This window comes from Tursiops truncatus, chromosome 3, assembly GCF_011762595.2.
Source record: "Tursiops truncatus isolate mTurTru1 chromosome 3, mTurTru1.mat.Y, whole genome shotgun sequence".
In the NCBI taxonomy this organism is placed as follows: Eukaryota; Metazoa; Chordata; class Mammalia; order Artiodactyla; family Delphinidae; genus Tursiops; species Tursiops truncatus.
The window spans coordinates 132416409-132434783 of record NC_047036.1 but is presented as its reverse complement, the minus strand read 5'-3'; the positions used below and the strand labels follow the sequence as shown (position 1 = coordinate 132434783).

Below are 18375 nucleotides of genomic sequence, written 5' to 3'. Positions count from 1 at the left end.
AAAAAATATAATCCAATGCAAAAGCTATTTTTATTCTGGAAAACAAATTCCAGAGCCCAATCACTGATATTACATCTTCCCTGAGAAGAGGTATAATGTCACAGGTGGGCAGGTGGTGAAATCGCATGATTCCAGCAGCAGAATTTGCTAATGAAGATTATGTAATATAATCAAATATTTGGCATACTTTTCTATTTGTATAGTTATTACTTATAGTCAGTTTGTCTGAGATGAAGAAACCCAGCTGGGTGTTTGTCACTTTTCTCCAAGTTCCCCTGTGAGGCTTCCCCCTCTGGCCTTGTCCCTTAGAACTCACCTCCTCCATTGTGTTGGTGATAATTGACGAGGAGAGGGATGGAATCAAACACGTACTTTTCAGCCACGTAATATCGCTTGGGGTTGTCATTTGTTTCTTTGATGTGATAGTGCTTTATACAGGGGTTGTTCTCACTTAAACAAATTAAACATAAATGCAGTGATTATTAAAAGGCAATGTTTAGAGACAGAAATGTCTACTGGTAGCAGATTCCTATTAGCTTTGTTTTTTGCCCTCTCACATGGATGGCAGATATATTTCAACTTGTGTATCAGTCTTGACAGGCTGGCCTTGGGTGCTGTATTAAGAAGGACTCTGAGGCTGCATCTGGACTCAGGATTGGTGCCATGATGGATTGGTGATGTTTCTTCCAAAACCTCAAAATGGACAATCGTCTTGTATGTGCTACATGTTTGCCTTCCCTGCTGTGTGGATTTAACTAATCTTCAGCATATGTTAAGGAAGCATCTTGGCCCCTTCGTACTTATTTGGCTTTGTATAGCAGAGTTAACATAGCAGCCCTGACTGCTATCCTTAGAAAGGGCTGCTTGCAAGATTGGGCCTTGGCTGGCTTCTGAGAACTTAGATTTCAGGAGGGCTCTCGCCATTCTCTAACTGATAAGGATGGCTCCCTACACCTAAATTGTTTGTATAAACAATGTGGCTTATGCTCAATGCTTGCTTTTCTCCTGGGAGTCTGGAATTTTGCTCTGTGCTAGGCAGAGGGTACCCAGGTGACCAGCCCCCAGTGAAAGGATCTGTAAGGTTCTGGCATGTAGTAAGGACTCAGTAAATGGTGGATAGTTTTATTAGCAGAGCCAGAACTAGAATTCATATTTTCTCGCTTGCAGTCAAACGTATCTTTTCTGTTATTCTTTGGATTAAATTATAAATGCATCAAATACAGGACCAGGTATTTATTTCTTTAGGGCTTTGCAATCAGGGATGCCAACTGGGAAGTCAACCTGGCATCCGGCCCTAGCTCTGTCACTTTCTAGGTAAGTGACTTCAGTTATGTTTTTAATCTCCCTAGCCTTGGTTTTCTCAGAGGGATCAGGAAAACACAGTATTTTTCGAGACTCCTCTACCTCTTGCACTGTCTGACATTCCTGTGTGTGGGTCATCACTCACCCACCTCAGGACTGTCTCTCCCCACTTTGCTGAGTTAGCACCATACCTTACGATGGCCTTGGTGAAAACAGACACAGTGTATGTCCCTGGAGTCCTGGAATCTCGTACCATGAAGGCTCCTTCTTTGCCCTGGAAGGGTTAGAAAGAATGGAAAATCAGCGATCCCAGGAAACCAGGCTCATGCATCCAGCTTCACTTTCTTGCCTGTGAAAGGAGGAAATACTGTAGCCAGCTTGGCACAGAGCAGCCTTTCAGCTATAAAGGCTACTGTTTCATTCATTCATTCCAGAGACATTTCTTGAGCTCCTACCGTGGTTCCAAGACTATTCTAGTGATGACATAAACAGTAAACGGAGGCAAACAGACACAAGCTCTGCCCTCTTGGAGCTCATTACAGATATTGCCCAGCCCTCACCACAACATTGCAGTCTAGATGTTATTATCTTCAATTTCCTGATGAGGATACTGAGTGCTGCAGAGCTGAAGTGACTCTCTCACGACCTACGAATATAGGTGGCAGACCTGGGATTTGAACCTTGAATGTGGCAGGTGAGCAAAACCTTTGCTCATTCTACTAGTCCGTGGTACCTCCATTCAACAAACGTTAGAAGCCATTTCTCTGTTCCCCACAAGGGCACAAAACTTCTGTCTTGGAAGCTTCATTAGTTTCTTAATGGGAATATATTTTGTAGGCCCTTTCTCAAGTGCTGATTTTGCTGCAGGGCAAAAGGAGAAAGAAAACGAAGCTGCTGGTTGCATGAGGGAAGTGGAGAGAAGGGGAAGCCCCCACATATACCCTGCACCCCACTGACAATTTTGCCAGTGCTGATGAAATAAGTACTAACAAACAGGGAGACCAGTTTTTTCAGTCCTGGTAGGAACTTGAAAGTCTTAACACTGTTTTTTGAGTACTTTGTGTCTAAGACTCTGTTCCTACCCACCTGTCAATCTGTGCTGGTGATATTTGCAAAATCTGTTGCTATGGTTTGCTTAACTTAGACACACTAAGGGCCATAAGTGAAAGCCAGAGAGAGAGGAACCTCGTGTGGTGGGCATACACTTGTTGTATATGGAGCAAAATATACACAGTTTAGAAGCTCTTCCACCCCCTAATCCCAAAGGTGGGTCCTCTACACATACAAATAATACACAGATGGCCATGCTAATTGTTTGCATCCTAGAATTTCAGGGTTAGAAAAGACCTTTTAGAAGAACCTAGAAAGGTTCTCTAGCTCAGGGTTATCCCAACCTTAGTACTATAGACGATTGGGGGGCAGTAATTCTTTGTCATGGGGGCTGCCCTGTCATCATAGGATGTTTAGCAGCATCCCTGGCCTCTATCAACTGGCTGCCAGACATTGTCACATATTCCCTGGGGGACAAAATCACCCCTGGTTGGGAACCACTGATCTGGCCTAACTCCCTAAACCCCTGTGCCCCAAACTGCTGGTAATCACAATCACTTGAAGAATCTAAAGCACAGAACAAGACAAAACAAAACGACGACTACGAGCAGTTTACCATGCTCCCCCCGCTCCCACTGCCTCCCCATACCTACACACTTGGAATCTCCAGGACTGAGGCCCTGGGACCTGAACTTTTAAAAGGCTTATGGACATCCAGATTTGGTCTCCACTGACTCAACTCAAAATGCATTTCTTATTTATAACAGTCCTGAAGAGTAGTCCCTGTCGTCTGAAAGAGCACTAATAGTTAGAAAGTTCATCCTCATGTAGACAGGTAACCTGCTTCCTCTGACTTGGCCCTAAACCCGCAGAGGGGAATTTGGGGGGGGGACGGTTGGCCCTTACATCATTGTGCATTCTTGCCAAACTTAGAGGTTACCACAACAACTTTGTGAGACTCCCCAAACTCTTCTTCTCCCTGCTGGGAGATTCAAGAGTCTATTTTGAAATTTGAGGGAAGCAGAGGGTAGGGGAGTTGGATGAAGGTGGTCAAAAGGTACACATTTCCAGTTATAAGATATATTCTGGGGATGTAATGTAGAGCATGGTGACTGCAGTTAACAATACCATATTGTATATTTGAAAGTTGCTCAGAGTAGATCTTAAAAGTTCTCATCACAAGAAAAAAAATTGTAACTATGTATAGAGATGGATGTTAACTAAAATTGTATTAATCATTTTACAATATATACATAAATCAAATCATTATGTGGCACACCTTCAAATTATACAATGTTATGGGTCAATTATGTCTCACTAAAACTGGAAAAAGAAAGGAAGAAATTCAAAGCTGAAACCTGAATCTTCAGGTCTCTGTTGTCCACCCTTGACCTTCCTGTCTCAAGGTCATGAGCTAGGGCTGCCCTAGCTGTTGCCTGAAAGTGGGGAAAGAATTGAGGAAAATACAGAAAGCTGTTACATTTCTTTTTCTAAGATGTCATAGTACTCTAGGACAGTCCTAGTATTCTGTCTTTGTACACACAGAATGTACTGTAATGATTTTATATTTCATGAATTTTTTGAAATTTAAGAAAACAAGTTGTCAATCTTTCTGGACCAATAGTACAACCTTATGCCCATAGTTAGCCTCCCACATTCTCTACAGTGTGCTCTGTTCATGACCTTGGACATGGTGAGGACAACGGAGAACTAACCAGATTCTTATTTTCGTCTTCTCAGATATGAATGTAAACTGTTTATCCAGTGCAATAGTAAACACCCTTCTAACTTTTGCATGCAAATCGGCCTTTTAAAAAACTTGATTTTCCAAAAATTAGATTTTCCCCCCTTTGGGGTCAGTAGTTTATTCAGTTTCTGAAGTAAAGGTGATCTATGTGACACCAAAAACTCCCAGATTAGTTCATTAGATTTTAAAATAGCTTTTGAAGCCTAACTTAGAAAACTTGAAATTCTCCTCTTTTAAGTGTACAAATCAGTGATTTTTATCAAAACCACAGAGTTGTATAACCATCACCAGAATATAATTTTAGAATATTTCATCACTCCCAAAAGACACCTCAGTACCATTTGCACCCCTGCCACACTAATATGACTTCTCTATAGATTTGCCAATTCTAGAAATTTCATGTAAATGAAATCATATAATATGTGGTCTCTTATGACTGGATTCTTCCTCTTAGCATATTGTTTGCAAGGTTCATCAAGTTGTAGCATGTATCAGTACTTCATTCCTTTTTATGGCTGCATAATATTCCGTTGTATGGATTACACCACATTTTGTTTATCTATACATCAATTGCTGGCCATTGGGGTTGTTTCAACCTTTGGCTGTTGTGAATAATGAATTTGTGTCTGGCTTCTTCTACTCAACATCATGTTTGTGATATTCATCCATGTATTACATGTACCATCACTTGTCTTCAAAATTCCTCCCCTTTTGCCAAATATCGAAGCTTTTGCTCTTGCCTCACTGAAATGTGATGGGTTAAGTTCAAGACAGGAAGAAACTAAACTTTAGTCGAGGCAGATATTATCTACATATGTAACTTATTCTAAAGGGAAGAAACATAGACCAAAAAGACCCCAAGTTTATCCACTATCTGTGAAGAAGGGAGTGGTAATGTCTCTTTTATTTAATCAAGAATGTTTTGTTGTTTTATTCTTTCAAAGAAACCATTATTATTATTTTTTAATTTGTGATTAGAGAGGGGCCCAACTGTTAACAAGAGTAAACTGATCCAAAGACATCAGACAAAGTAGAGGTAAAGTTTTCAGTCAGCTCTGCCGAGGACGGGAGGCTGGCAGAGCTCTTCCTCCATTGTAGTTGCTCTAGGTGGCATTCAGTGCTGGTGACAGGAAACTCTGGTTTAGGGCTGAGGCAGCGCAGGGTTCTGAGGAAAAGGAGGCATCCGGCATGTGCCTTATCACCTACTTCCTGCAAGGGGCTCAGAGGAAGTCACAACCACCAAGAACGGTGGAGTCTAAAGGGTCTCTGCTCCTGTCATCGCCATGCATAGGGGCACTGATCTGTGCAACGCAGCCAGGGTAGGTCGGGGAGGGGGCTTGTTCCCACGGGATATAGTCAAGGTCTCACTTTACCTTTTACTATTTTATCTAGAAAAATAAAGATGTAACAATAGAAAAAAAAATCATGCCAAGGGGGTAAAATACATGGATGGGAAGTATAGGGATGGGAGAATAGAACTTAACTCATATATTCCCTTACTAACTGTGTGTGCGTGCATGTGTGTATGTGTGTGTGTGCGTGTGCGTGTGTGTGTGTGTGTGTGTCTATGAAGAAGCGTCCCTGCTCTAGTCCAGGCTATGCCACTGATTTACACTCAGTTTAGTCCCCTGTAGCACAAAGGGGATGGACCAGATGTTCTTTAAAAGGAATTCTAACTCAGTCTATAATTCTGTCAATACAGATGTTTCCTGATTAAATGTAGGAGCTTCAGTTTTCTCAGTTGTAAAATGACTTTTGCAAGATGGTTGGGAGAATTAAAGTATATAAAACAGTTCCTGGAATATAATACCAGAACAAGGACTATTGAGACTATCATTAGATGCTATGGTATACCATCTGTTAGAAGTATTAATGCCATTGTCTGCTTTCATCTGAGACATGTTGACTGTTAGGAATTTACTCCTTTCTTTCTGTCCATATGATTTGAAGGGCACCTTACAGAAGATAATCTTGCTGCACAGGGTAGGTTATTGTGAAAAAGATGGACTGATAACCTATAGCTTGTTCACACTGCATTATAATTTAAGAGTGTCTCTGACAGATAGCCACTCTTCATTCTGGAGGTGGTTCATTTCTTTTCTTGAAAAAATCCTGGTATGGAGTCAGTACCGTATCTTTAATAACATCTTAGAATCATGGAAATATGATAAACCAATGTCTTAGATAAGGCTTCTGCCCAAAATTCAGGCCACCCAACGTATGCAATGCCGTAAAGTATAGAGTACCTGCTTGCAAGGAATTTACCCTCTACCTAAATGTGTTACGACAGAAGAGAGACTGCTGAGGTCTGAGGCTGAAAACAAAGCCACTGGAGATGACATGACGTTGCACCACAAGGGTTCAAAGGTGTGGAAAACCCACATTCCACAGCTTGTGGGAGGGAAAGCATGAGTGGTTTCTTAGAGGAGGTGCTATCCGAAGAACTGATAGGACACAATAGGAGATATTTTCTGTGGTTCCCAAACTTGGGTAAGACCCAGAATCACCTGGGTACCACTTCCTAAGGTTCTGACTGGTGAGGGCTGGAGTACTGGAATTTGTATTTTTTAAAAGCTCCCCAATGATGCTCATGATTAGCCAGCTTCTCCTACAGCATATTTGTTAATTTAAAAACACTTCTTAAGTATTTGCTGTATTCATTCACTCAATAAATATTCATTGAGCAGCTACGTTATCATAGGTACAGTTCTGGGGTCCTGTGTACAGCAGGAACAAGGTAAAGTGTTTATATTCTAGTGGAGAAATATGCATGGGGCAGTATATCAGGAGATTTCATTAATAAAAATAAAATAAATCCATTTTTGGTCAATAATAATGAATCAATCAATCTTTTAAGGGTCCTATAATTGTTAGATAAGGACACACTAAATTCACCCCTGAAACAGCTGATGAAAAGCTGATGTTTCAAAAATCATACAATATAGGGACCCACTGAAGTTTGCCCTTATATTACCTAAGAAGGCAAAGAGGATTTGGTGAAGTAGTCTAGAATATTAATAAGGAGGAATGTTTCAACTGCGCTAGCAAGTATTCGTGTCTCCAAAGAACTGCTATAAAATAGAAATCATCTTTTGCTAATCATTAATGTGGGCTGTTTTAGGTGTTCCATGGGCAATACTTCATTAACCAATGTGGGATTGAAAATAACAAAACTGCACTTGTTTAAACTCAGTATAATTCTTATTTAATTATAAGTTCTTTTTGGTTAATTTAATAATTTATTATGTTATCCAGTAACATAGGTGCTGAGTGGGCCACATATGCATCACAAGTTTGACTTGAAAAAATATAGATTCCCACAAACTAACCCTGGAGAGTCTGATTCTGTAGGTCTGGGCTTGGGGTCTGGAAGTCTGTAGTTTTAAAAATTTCCCAGTGATTCTAATGTGTGATATTGGGAACCACAGGAAATAATTAAGTGTGGAGTCGAGGTGGAACCAAGGAGAAACCAGAGTCTAGTAATGACTCAGCTTAATTCCTCTTCCTCCATGAAATCTTTCTAATTCTTCTAGAATATTCTCAGAACTCTGAGGCCACTGAAAGCCTGCTCCATATGCTCAGTTTTTCTTAGATTATCCTCTGTTTCTTCAGAGTTTGTCTTGTTTCTCAATAGAGTCTAAAGCTTATTGAGATCAAAGACCTTGTCTCAAGTATCTCTATAGCTTAGATCTGTGCTCAGCAACATGGTAAGGTATGTGAGTTTATACTGAGAAATCCTAATAAATGAAATGGTGCAGACGTCATAAAGGCAACAGATGCTGGAGACGGCTGACATCATACAGACTGCCTGTTTTGCATCTGTCACTGGTAAACACATATAGTCTTTTGGAAAATCCACAAACAACTGGACTTGCCCTCTTTGATGAGAACAAAACTGCCCAAGGGCAGAGCATCTCACCTTGTCCTCTTTGCCAGCTGCCTACTCACTGGCAACTTAACCAAAGGAGAAAAAGTTCACTGCTCCAAAATATGACTGTGGGCTCTCCTCCCGTCTCGATTTCCTCTTATAGAAATTATATGTTTGCCTTTGATAGAATGAATCAATCTATCATCAGTTTCCCTTGTGCAAAAGTAAATAGTATATTAATCAACTATATGCCTTTAGATTATTCTTTGACAATATTCATCATCCCTCCACCTTCCCATCGCAGACTTTCATTCCCTACCTGATATCTTCCCAGGTCTCCTTCTCTAAGCTCACCTCTAGCCACTGTCCAAACTGGTAATGCTTACCGGTTTGGGTGATCAACTGTCCCAGTTTGTCTGGGACTGAGGTGTGGGGGCTCTGGGGCCATAGGACTCTCAGTTTTAAAACTGGAACAGTTCCAGGCAAACCAGGATGAGTTGGTCACTCCAGCTTCATTCCATCCAGGAGAGGTTTGCAGTTTAAGATTCTTAAAGATAGGAAATACCTTCAAACCATAACTGGGAAATGGCAGGAACATGAAATGGCAGGAACAGGGCTAGCATTTTGGCACGGAGAGACTGATGCCTCCATCAACCCAGGCCTACTGTTTACTAGTCTCACTGGTGAGGCTTGTGTTGGGCGCAGGTCATTAACATAATTTGAATATTAGATTCACCTGGAGAGATTTTCCTCTAAATTACTAATGCCTGGACCCTACCCACTAGAGGTTTTCTTCTTTTTTAACATCTTTATTGGAGTATAGTTGCTTTACAATGGTGTGTTAGTTTCTGCTGTATAACAAAGTGAATCAGCTATACATATACATATATCCCCATATCCCCTCCCTCTTGCATCTCCCTCCCACCCTCCCTATCCCACCCCTCTAGCCCACTAGAGATTTTGATTTAATGAATCTGGGCTGGGACCTGGGCATTGGTATTTTGAAAATGTTTCCCAGGTGATTTTAATGTGCAGACAGGCCTGCGAACCACTGCTCTAAGCAAATACGCTGATAAATTGATTGATTTCCTTGTAGAAAGCTTTCTCTCAATACCTGCATGCATTGGGTTTCTCTGCAAGGGCCCTAAATGTACAATTTTCTGTGCTACTTTAAGTGTGGTGTATGGATGGGTGCCAGTTAGCAAATTGTTACTAAAAATTGAAAGTAAGCATTTAGAATCTTTTTATAGCAATCAGACAGAGTAATTTTATGTCTAATGAATCTAATACTCATAAAAAAATTGGACTTGCATTTTTTATGTCTTTGCTTCTTATTTTTGCTTTTTATTTTTTCTGATAATTCATTTTTATTGTATTTTACAAAATGTAAGTCTGTGACAGATTGGGAATTAAAAACCAACCACAAAAAGTAGTCCATCACCACGGGTACTTTGAGGGGCACTGTTTTAGAATCACAAATGATCTTCTAATCCAGGAAGAGAAGGTTTTACCTTGCATGCCAGTCAATTGATGGCAGCTTCCTGGAGCACTGTGTTGAGAAGGATCCCAAAGCCATGGACTCTGATCAACTGTGTCGGCCACAGGGCCAGGAGCAGAGAGTGGCAGTATGAGTCTGGGTAATTGTCATCCCTGATTCAGTCCAGTACTCCTCTTGTACTCATTGAGAAACCGAGGCCCAGAAGGAAGAAGAGATGTTTCCGAAGTCACACACTGAGTTGGAGCCAGAGCAGTGGCCAGGACCCAGTACTTTCCTCACCACACCATGCCTTCTCTCCCTTAATCCTGACACCCTTGTGTAAGCTCAGTCCCGCTCCCGACACCGTATGGCTCTCAAGAAGAACGGTTGCGTGAAAAATGAGTTAAAACAAGCAGTGTATTTCCTCTATATCCACACACAGCCCAACCAGGTGGAATCTGAGGCACAGGCACTCCTGACCCAGCCAGAGACGCAGGCAAGGAAGACCAGCAGCACAGCTCCCCAGGGCCAGCCATCACGGCCCGAAAGACCACCCACGGAAGCTGTGGTCATGGTCACACGTGAACACCAAGGCCTTTGATCCTCTCCAGGTTTCTTATACTGATGTATGCTAACCCTGTGAACCCCCAGAATACTTTTACCAGACATGGACACCACTGTTAATCCAATATGTCAACTCACTGCATTAGTACAAACCACAGCATGGCTGAAAAAAAGTAACACAATTCAGTTTATTTGAAGTTAAAAGACAGTTTAAGGAGACTTACTGTGTCCAAAAGAAGTTTCTCGGCTTTGTCTCGGCTGATACTCTTATTGTACCACCTGAAAGCAGGAAAAGTCATAGATCAATGACATTTTGAAAAACGTCATTATTTACTTACGAAAGAAAATGAATGCCAGAAAGTTTTTTGTTCTTTTTGTTTCTACCAATGCTTTCAAACTCAAAAGCAAAAGCATGAACCATTTCCAGGTAATAAAATATTTAATTGCAACAAATGAATCAGAATGGTTAAATGTTGATAATTGTTGAAGCTGGGTTTGGGGTACATGGAGGTTCATTATATTTTTCTCTCTACTTTTGTGCATGTTGGAAATTTTCCACATTAAAATTTTAGAAAACATTTATCTTCTGCTCTATTTTGTAAGTCAGTGGGTGGTTATTAGCAGGATGACGCTAGGGCAGCTATAAAAATTTAATATAAATTTGAAAGTGTAGCAAATATCCTTTTAAAACAATTGTAGTATTTTCCTCTGTAAGACTGGTTTTCAAGATCTTCTGCAAAATAATTACATTTTTTTCCCAGCTGCACAAAAGCTCTTGCACAAATGACATTGACAGTGTCTCATAAGGCTAGTTTATCTTTGTAAAAAATGCAAATGTAGAAAAACCTTATGCATCCCCCTGTTATTCCTTGTCAAAGGAATGCTAAATTTATTTGCTGAAAAAACTAAAAAATTTTAATGGGGCTTCCCTGGTGGTGCAGTGCTTGAGAGTCCGCCTGCCGATGCAGGGGACACGGGTTCGTGCCCCGGTCCGGGAGGATCCCACATGCCGCGGAGCGGCTAGGGCCGTGAGCCATGGCCGCTGAGCCTGCGCGTCCGGACCTTGTGCTCCGCAACGGGAGAGGACATAACAGTGAGAGGCCCGCGTACCGCAAAAAAAAAAAAAAAAAAAAATTTAATGGATGTAATCTGCTAAAAGTAAGGTAAACATTCACATATTTTCTACTTTTACAAAGTGAACTAAGCTGAGATTGAGCTTCAAAGTTGGTTTAAAAGGAAAATGTGTCACGGGGTTCATGTGATGACACGATATTGTTTAATTTTGTGTTTCTGATTTTATCATACAGCTGTTTTAATTTCTTAAGATTTCTGGCTAATTTTCTCAGGATAAGTGTCTCATTTCTTCTCTGGAGAAGTTTTAAAATCAAATTTTCTGTAAGCAATTTGAATAATAGATTAAATGTATAAATAAAAAAAGAAAGTAAAGATACTTCTTGATTTTTACTACCAAAGAATAGATCTTAACCTGAAATAATTCATGTCAGACACCTTTAGGAACCAATGCAGTGTGAAGGAATGATTTGGATAATGGGGAAAAGCAAATCTAAGTACACTATGGGTTCAATGTCATTTTTATAGTTTGATTTCATTAACATATGTAGTGCTGAAAGCTCTTCTTCATACATCTGAGCATTTGAAACTAGCAGTCCAGCTCCTTGCCTGGCTGGCCATTAATCTGTATGTGTGGCATATCGTACTCAAGCAAGCAACAACAGATGACATGTAACATAAATGCAGTGTAGTATCATTCTTGGAATTTTAATGACTGATGAGGCTAAACTAGAATTATCCAAGTTATACAAAGATGCTAACTGACTTTTCATAAAGTTTCCATTAAGACAGCCTCGATATGAACTTTGGCTTCCTGAGTATGCCCTGATTAGTCTCTTTTGCATTAGCTGTAGCTAGGCTGACATCGTATCTCTGGTCAGTGGACTCTATCAAAGTTTGCTGCGGGGAAAGCTCCAGCCATACTCTGGTGAGAACTTTAAGACTGCAAAGAATATTTAGCTTATGTGTAGCTCACCTATCATGTGTCAGAAAGTGTTATCAGCAGGTTATGGGACTTGCCCAAGGTCAATAATGAGCTAGTAAGGTGTAGCCAGAAGTGAACCCAGCCAGTCTGACTTCAGAGTCCATGCTCTTATCACCACCATAAAGAGCCTGTAACTATCATATACCAGGGACTTAAGGAAAAACATTACCAGGCTCCCTCTCTCCCCCCAGAAAATCCTAGTTTGCTATGCTGTAGCCCCCAACTCCACATCTTTCAGGGGTTACACCTGTCAGATACACTTCTTGCGATCTGCAAACTCCTAAGGAACGTAATTTTTGCACTATTTATCATGTGCATGTTCTCACATGGGTCCTTCTTTCCTTATCTATCTTTTAATACAGAAATTAAATGTGTAACATATAAGTTTGAAAGAGAAATGAAATGGAGTGAAATAATTTATATTCTTTTACTACCCCTACTCCCTGTATCTTCTAAAGTAGAGCTCTTCAAACTGGAGCATGTCCAAACAGGAGCATTATTTTTATAATTTTGTTGTCTGGTGAAAAAACAACTAAAAAGTGGTAAAAAAGAATGTGAGTGATTTTTTAGGGTTGAAGTTTTTCAGTGTTGTTAACACTTGAACCATATCCTGGCCTCCCTGTCCACTTATTAGGTTAGAGGAGATAGAATGATCATCAGTTAACAATCAGTTGTGGAAATTAATAAGCCCAGGGGGAGAGAAGTTCTGGGTGGGGAAGCAACACCACTTACCAAACTTGTTTGGTTATTTGAGAGTAGCCACGAATAAGGGAATTAGTGGATTCATCTGAGCTTTTTTAAAAAAAATTGTTCTAAATTAATTGGATTTACAATGTTGTGTTAGTTTCTGCTGTACAGCAAAGTGAGTCAGTCATACATATACATATATCTACTCTCTTCTAGACTCCATTCCCATATAGGTCATTGTAGAGCACCAAATAGAGTTCCCTGTGCTATACAGTAGGTTCTTATTAGTTATCTTTTATATATAGTAGTGTGTATATGTGAATCCCAATCTCCCAATTTATACCACACTTTCCCCCTTGGTAACCATAAGTTTCCTACATCTGTGACTCAATTTCTGTCCTTTAAATAAGTTCATTTGTGCCATGTTTTTAGATTCCCCATAAGAGTGATATCATACGATATTTCTTTCTCTGTCTGACTTACTTCACTTCATCTGAGCTTTTGAACACATGCAACTGGATGGTACTTTCCAACTCAGTGGGCTCTTAGAACTTATTTAGTTGAAGCCTGGCAAACATGCTTCATCTTATGTGTCAGCTCTGATCTGTCAGTACTGGCTTCCTGGAGCTGTGTGTTGCAAAGATAGAGGCCAGTCTGAGCTCAGGGAGTAAGAATGTCACTATCTAAGAGTGATGTCTGCCCTGAGTTCAGGCACAGGGAGGAAATGTCAGCAAGAGTGCCACGATTTGCTTTCCTTCATCTTACCCGACCCTTCAGTTTAAAGGCAAAGGGATCTGAGATCCAACCTGGTGAAGAAACTTGCCCAAAGTCATGTCCCCAAACCACGGCAGGAGACCTGAAGCCAATCAACTTACCAACCCATGATCATGTTCCCGGGGTACAATTTTGAGTTCTTATGCAGATATCTAGACAATGTTAAGTTCTAGGAAAAGAGTAATCATATTGGGCCGGTTTTTTTTTTTTTTGGTATATCCAGATATAATAACTAACTATCTGGATGCTTGTTTATGAGTTATTTAATTCTCTAGCTACGATTCCATATCTGAAATGCAAACTGACAGAGTGCAGAATAAGTAGAGTTCACAGACTGTTTTGTTTGTATGCTGTAGTGTTTCATTTTAAAAGTGAATTAAAATATCTTCAAGAGGGGGAATATACCTTTTTTTTGCCCCCAAGCTCCATCATTCCCTATGGCCTTATACTTTGTTGGAAGTTTGAATGTGCCCCTTCTATCATAAATGAAGAAATTCTGATTAAAAGTAAAAAACCAAAACAAAAAGAAAACTTCCCATCCTAGTGATCATTTGAAATAAATACCTAATTTTTTCTAAAGGTGTTGACTGTAAAATAATAAAAGAATTTTATTTTTTAAGCATATCTCATATATTTCATTACAGTTTGAGTATTCTTGGAAGTGATGACTTCTGTTAGCTGAGGGAGGGGCTTCTCTTACCTACTTGATCAAAATGAATCTCAGGTTGAGAGACTCTTCAGAAAATGATAGTTCTTCACTCTAGAATCTATTAGAATTTCAGCAACAAATAACTTGACCACATTTGAACTAATAAGAACACAAATGAGTTAATAGAAGGTTTCATTAGCTATCATTCTTCAACCCTGGTATCTTAAGCTTGATAAGTACTTAAAATTTTATCCTTAAATGATTTTGAACTTACAGAAAAGTTGTAAAATACTGTAAAAGAACTCCCACATACAGATGAACCAATTGTTGATAATTTACACATTTGCTTTACCATTCTGTCCAGATAGATAGATATAGATAAATAGATTTTTTGAGCCATTTGAGAATAGAATTTTACCCCTAAGTACTTCAGTATGTATTTCTAATAAGTAGAATATACACTTGTATAACAATAGTACACTTACCAAAATCATGAAATTTAACATTCATACAATACTATTACCTAATTTTAGACCTTATTCAAATTTCATCAGTTGTCTCAGTAATATATTTTGTAACTTTTTTGGTTTGCTTTTTTATGGTTCAAGATTGATCCAGGATTACTGGTGCATTTAGTTACCCCATCTCTTCAGTTTTTTAACGTGGACCAATTTCTCAGCCTTTCATGTCTTTCATGATCTTAACATTTTTGTAGAGCACAGGGCAATTATTCTGTAGACTATCCTCAGTTTGGTTTTGTCTATTATTTCCTCATGAATAATTCAGGTTATGCATGTTTGGGCAGGACTATCACAGAAGTGATGTTGTGTCCTTCTCAGTGTATCACATCAGGAGATGCACGGTGTCTGCTTGCCCCATTATTGATGTGAACTTGGATCATTTAGTTAAGATGGGATCTACCAGATATTTCCTCTTTGTTATTAGTAAGTGATTTGTGAGAAGATACTTTGAAACTATGTAAATATCAAACCTTTCACCACCTATTTGTGACACTCATTGATGATTTTTGCCTGAATCAGTTGGTACTTTGAGTTATAAAATGGTGATTTTTAAACTTTATCATTCCTTCTACATTCATTAGTTGGCATTTTGCTGCAAGAAAGAGCTTTTCTCTCTTCTTGCCCATTTATTTATTTACTTACTTATCTATCAAGCTATTTATTTATTATTGATTTTTTTATTTTACTCAGTGGATTGTAGTCCCTTACTGTCCTTATTTATTTTGATACTCAAATTATCCCAGATTTAGTCAGAAGGAGCATTTTTAAGCTGACTTCTGTGATCATTCAATATGTTCACATTATTTAACAAAAAAATATTGGGGGGTACTTCTTTACTTTTTGATGCATCAAAATGTTCCAGTTTCATCGTTGTTCTTTCCCTGCCCCGACTCTGAATCCCCAAGCCATTTCTCCAAGAAGAAGTCCTAGTTCTTTTTAGTGGGAAGTGTTATTTAAAAACCAAGATCTGAGTGTACACATTGCTACTATAGTATTATTGTTTCTGGGCCTTCCAGCAGCTGAGCTAGGAAATACATGTACATGGTGAGTACACAGTACTCTACACTTGAATTTTATTAAACATTAAGTAATTCCATTAAAATTATATCCATGTGGGGCTTTCCTGGTGGCACCGTGATTAAGAATCCGCCTGCCAATGCAGGGGACACAGATGCAAGCCCTGGGCCGGGAAGATCCCACATGCCGCGGAGCAACTAAGCCCATGCGCCACAACTACTGAGCCTGCAGTCTAGAGCCCGTGAGACACAACTACTGAAGCCCGTGCGCCTAGAGCCTGTGCTCCACAATAGGAAAAGCCACTGCAGTGAGAAGACTGCGCACTGCAACGAGGAGTGGCCCCCGCTCGCCGCAACTAGAGAAAGCCTGAACAGCAACGAAGACCCAGCACAGCCAAAAATAAATTAAAAAAAAAACCAAAAACTGGGCTTCCCTGGTGGCGCAGTGGTTGGGAGTCTGCCTGCTGATGCAGGGGACACGGGTTCGTGCCCCGGTCCGGGAAGATCCCACATGCCACGGAGCGGCTGGGCCCGTGAGCCATGGCCGCTGGGCCTGCGCATCCGGAGCCTGTGCTCCGCAGCGGGAGAGGCCGCAACAGTGAGAGGCCCACGTACTGCAGAAAAATAAAAATAAAAATAAAAATTATATCCATGTGAACTCTTCTTTTAAATGCCATCTTGAAATAAACAACACAAGCTAAGCAGATATTTAATACCTATATTTTTTTCTGCTATCTTGGTATTGGAAGTATTGCATTAAACCATGTTTTAAGTCAGTTTGTATTTGATCCAGTGTTCATAGTGTTTTTTCCTTCTCAAGTAAGATAAATATTCCTGGGATTCCCAGAAGAACCTTTTCCTTTGACCACAGTTATGTGCAGGCATCTGAAAATCATCCCTTAGATTAAAGGGGAGATGAGAACACATACCCTCCCCCTTCTATTTAAAGTGACCCTCGGGATTTCCCTGGTGGTCCAGTGGTAAAGAATCCACCTTACAATGCAGGGGATGCGGGTTCAATCCCTGGTCAGGGAACTAAGATCCCACATGCTGCAGGGGCAACTAAGCCCATGCACCACAACTACTGGGCTCATGCGCCTAAACTAGAGAGCCTGCGGGCCACAAACTACAGAGCCCAAGCACTCTGGAACCCGTGCACCACAACTACAGAGCCCATGTGCCCTGGAGCCTGTGCGCCACAACTAGAGAGAGAAAAAACACCTGCACGCCACAACTAGAGAGAAGCCTGCACACTGCAATGTAAGATCCTGCATGCCGCAACTAAGACCCGATGCAGCCAAAAATAAATAAATAAAATAAAGTGACACTTGGGCTTCCCAGGTGGCGCAGTGGTTAAGAATCCTCCTGCCGATGTAGAGGACACAGGTTCGATCCCTGGCAGGGGTAGATCCCACATGCCGCGGAGCAACTAAGCCCATGTGCAACAACTACTGAGCCTGTGCTCTAGAGCCTGCGAGCCACAACTACTGAGCCTGCCCACCACAACTACTGAAGCCCGCATGCCTAGAGCCCATGCTCCACAGCAAGAGAAGCCACCGCAGTGTGAAGCCCGCGCACTGCAACGAAGAGTAGCCCCCGCTCACCACAACTACAGAAAGCCTATGTGCAGCAATGAAGACCCAACGCAGCCAAAACAAATAAATTAAATAAATAAATAAATAAAAATACCTTTCTAATAAAAAAGAAAATAAATAAAGTGAAGTGACCCTCAACTGTTTACTTAGGGATCAGAGTATGGGGGGAGAAGAAAGCAGGTCAAGAAGAGAAAATGCCTGGTATTTTAATAATCAACCAATAATTCACTCCTAATGTAAGAGGACTCCTTAGCACCATATTTTTGGAAAACAAATAAAATATCTTACTCGTAGGTTTCCAGGTTATTTGGAGACTTTTCCACCAGATAACTGCTTGGTACGTATCCTTCATGCCTGTTAAAAGGGAAATTAGCGTTTAGATTAATGTAGAACTAATTTCACTAACTAATTTCTCCATTTCATAGGTTTAATCAACCAAAACCTTTTCATAGGTTTAATCAACCACTAACTAATTAGAACTAACTAATTTCTCCATTTCATAGGTTTAATCAACCAAAAGTCATTTAAAGATGAAGTCTCATGTTATTAGCATTCGGGATAAGACATTTTAAAATTTTCAAATAAAAGAATTGCTAAAAATAACAACCTGCTATCTGTTAAAGGCTATGTAGATTTTACCACTAAAATATGAATCATAATAAATAAGAAGTGGTTACTTTAATAGCTCTGCTTGCTAATCTCTTCATTGTGAAATTTCCTCTGGAAATTTCCTCTAGAAAAAGATTAACGTTCAGTCTCTATTTTTTATTAGGAAACATTTGTGTTTGTGTGTGTAATAATCAGTATTTTTTCCGCTTTAGTGCTAGTGTTGTTTTACAGTCGGGAAACCAAAATAAATAAAACATAAAGAATTACTTTCCAACCACAGGTCCCAAAAGATACTGCCAGTCGAACTTGTGAGCTTTTAATTCAAGACCTCCCTAATATTTTTTGTTAAATGAACTCCTTCCAACATAAATGGTAAAACATGAGAAAAAAGGATAAAATTATGCTGGATTTGGGGTTGGGGGTTTCTTTTGAACAGGAATAAATTGTGTATAAACAAAGA

At 40.0% G+C, this 18375-nt stretch overlaps 1 protein-coding gene across 2 annotated transcripts in view; it reads right to left on the bottom strand.

Annotated features, from left to right (window-relative positions):
- Positions 1-18375, bottom strand: part of ITK (IL2 inducible T cell kinase) — a 66709-nt gene that overhangs the window by 13149 nt on the left and 35185 nt on the right. For both annotated transcript variants that reach the window (XM_019924824.3, XM_019924822.3), the window contains exons 7-10: positions 17595-17660; positions 10233-10287; positions 1494-1576; positions 317-450 (exon numbers count right to left, since the gene is read on the bottom strand). In XM_019924824.3, coding sequence (XP_019780383.2) covers positions 317-450; positions 1494-1576; positions 10233-10287; positions 17595-17660 — 338 coding nt within the window. The remainder of the gene's footprint in view (positions 1-316; positions 451-1493; positions 1577-10232; positions 10288-17594; positions 17661-18375) is intronic.